The 2,039-nt window shown below is 39.6% G+C and overlaps 1 protein-coding gene across 1 annotated transcript; it reads left to right on the plus strand.

Annotated features, from left to right (window-relative positions):
- The first annotated feature begins 1,389 nt into the window (after positions 1–1,389).
- On the plus strand, positions 1,390–1,753 carry LOC119808269 (cytochrome c oxidase copper chaperone-like). Its single transcript, XM_038320699.1, has one exon. The coding sequence runs from the start codon at positions 1,422–1,424 to the stop codon at positions 1,611–1,613; it is 192 nt and encodes a 63-aa protein (XP_038176627.1). The 5' UTR covers positions 1,390–1,421; the 3' UTR covers positions 1,614–1,753.
- Positions 1,754–2,039: the final 286 nt, after the last annotated feature.

Raw genomic sequence — 2,039 nt, forward strand, 5'->3', positions numbered from 1 at the left:
TCTCTCCAGTGTGAATTATTTCATGAATGTTTCGAGAAAAAGAACTGGCGAAGTGTTTTCCACAGTGCTTACATGCATAAGGTTTTTCGGCAGTGTGGCTCCTTTCATGTCTCTTACAATTACTGGAGTGGTTGAAGGCTTTTCCACACTGCTTACATGCATAAGGTTTCTCTCCAGTGTGAACTCTTTCATGAATGTTTCGATAAGAAGAACTGGTGAAGCTTTTTCCACAATGCTTGCAGGCATAAGGCTTTTGTCCAGTGTAACTGCTTTGATGACTGTGATGATGACTGAATTGGGTGAAGGTTTTTCCAAAGTGTATAGAAGCATAAGGCTTCTCTCCTGTGTGAGTTACTTTATGTTTCTCAAAACATGTTGCATCTTTAAATGTTTTGCGACATTGCCCACAAATGTACCTTTTCTCTTCACTATGACTTTTTTCTTGGTTGGTAAGCTCACTGGAATCAATGAAGGATTCTTCACAGAGACTACATACAAATTGTTTCACTTCTTTATGGTTTTGTTCTTCATTCTGTCCATGTGTGTATCTCATGAAGACATCCTCATTGAGTTTATCTCCAGTATAAGTTCTCTCCTGAGGCTGGTCTAAACACAGACTCCTACAGGCTTCTTTACTTTGTTTTTTCCTGGGTTTTTCTTCAGGAGAAGTTTCAAGTACCTGAAAAGATTCAGAATAACTGATTACTTTCCAGTGTTTCTGATGTTTAAAAGCTATTGCCACAGCTCCCTTATACAGTGGTAGTTTCCCTCTACCTTTTTCTCTGAGATACCTATGTAAGGATAAATCACCAATAATATTTGTTATAAGCAATGGAGTCTTATGAGCTCTTACTTTGGAACGCATATCTTTTATGATCATACTCTCTGGACTAGCTTGCTGGTTTTTATCACACTCATTATGATATTCATTTCCATGGTCTTTCTTAATCCTCTGAATTCTGCAAAAAATGAGGAAAGCAATACTTTAGACAAGAGAAATATTGAAGGCTAGCCTGTCTGGAACACAACTATAGAATCTCATAGTGAATAGAATAATGGTATCAACGTCAAGACAACATGTATTTCATGGTGAGACCCTGCTATGTGTAAAGAAGTAGAGGACTAATGTTACTGTTGTAAGAACTTAAAGGAGCTGTATCACAGGCTTGGAGGTTAAGAACAATTCTCAATCTTTCAGCAAACCAGACTTAATGACACGGATTCATGTGAAGAGTTCACAAATTCTGATACACTTGAAGAATTTCTTGCATTTTCTGCCTTCCACAAAGTTTTTGTATAAAAACACAACTCAGATACAAAGATATATAAAATAATTGTACAAAACGAGTGAACAGGAGTGCAGATCGCTGCCGCTTGGGGTCTTCGTGCGTGTGCGCTCGCTGCTGCGTCTCGCTGGAAAGATGCCGGGTCTGGCCGCCGCCAGCCCTGCCCCTCCTGAGGCTCAGGAGAAGAAGCCTCTGAAGCCTTGCTGCGCCTGCCGGGAGACCAAGAAGGCCCGCGATGCGTGCATCATCGAGAAAGGAGAAGAGCACTGTGGCCATCTCATCGAGGCCCACAAGGAGTGCATGCGAGCGCTGGGATTTAAGATATGACGCGATGGCCTACACTGTGAATGAAAAAAATCCCTGAAGAATGAAGAAGATTACATATTTTGGAAGCTCCTTGATGCACTTTGATAAGTGGATAAAGTATTTATAATTTATTAAAAAACAGAAAGTGTGGCAAACCAAAAAAAAAAAAAAAAAAAAAAAAAAAAAAAAAAAAACGAGTGAACAGGAAGGAAAAATGGTCATGGCAGATAGGGTCTGTCAATTGATAAATGACTCAATCAGACTGGTCTGGAAACAAGTCTGTGAAACCATTTTCACATTCCCAATTAAGGGGGGCTTACTATGTTGCGTAATGTGCCAATGGGCAGGATTTCAGGCTCAGTGTATGAAATGTATCTGCTAATTAGTTTTGACACAAACTAGAACCCCCATTTTGGAAGAATGAAATAGACAGTAAAAAATGACTTT

The sequence above is a fragment of the Arvicola amphibius genome, chromosome 2 (genome assembly GCF_903992535.2).
Source record: "Arvicola amphibius chromosome 2, mArvAmp1.2, whole genome shotgun sequence".
Classification (NCBI taxonomy): domain Eukaryota; kingdom Metazoa; phylum Chordata; class Mammalia; order Rodentia; family Cricetidae; genus Arvicola; species Arvicola amphibius.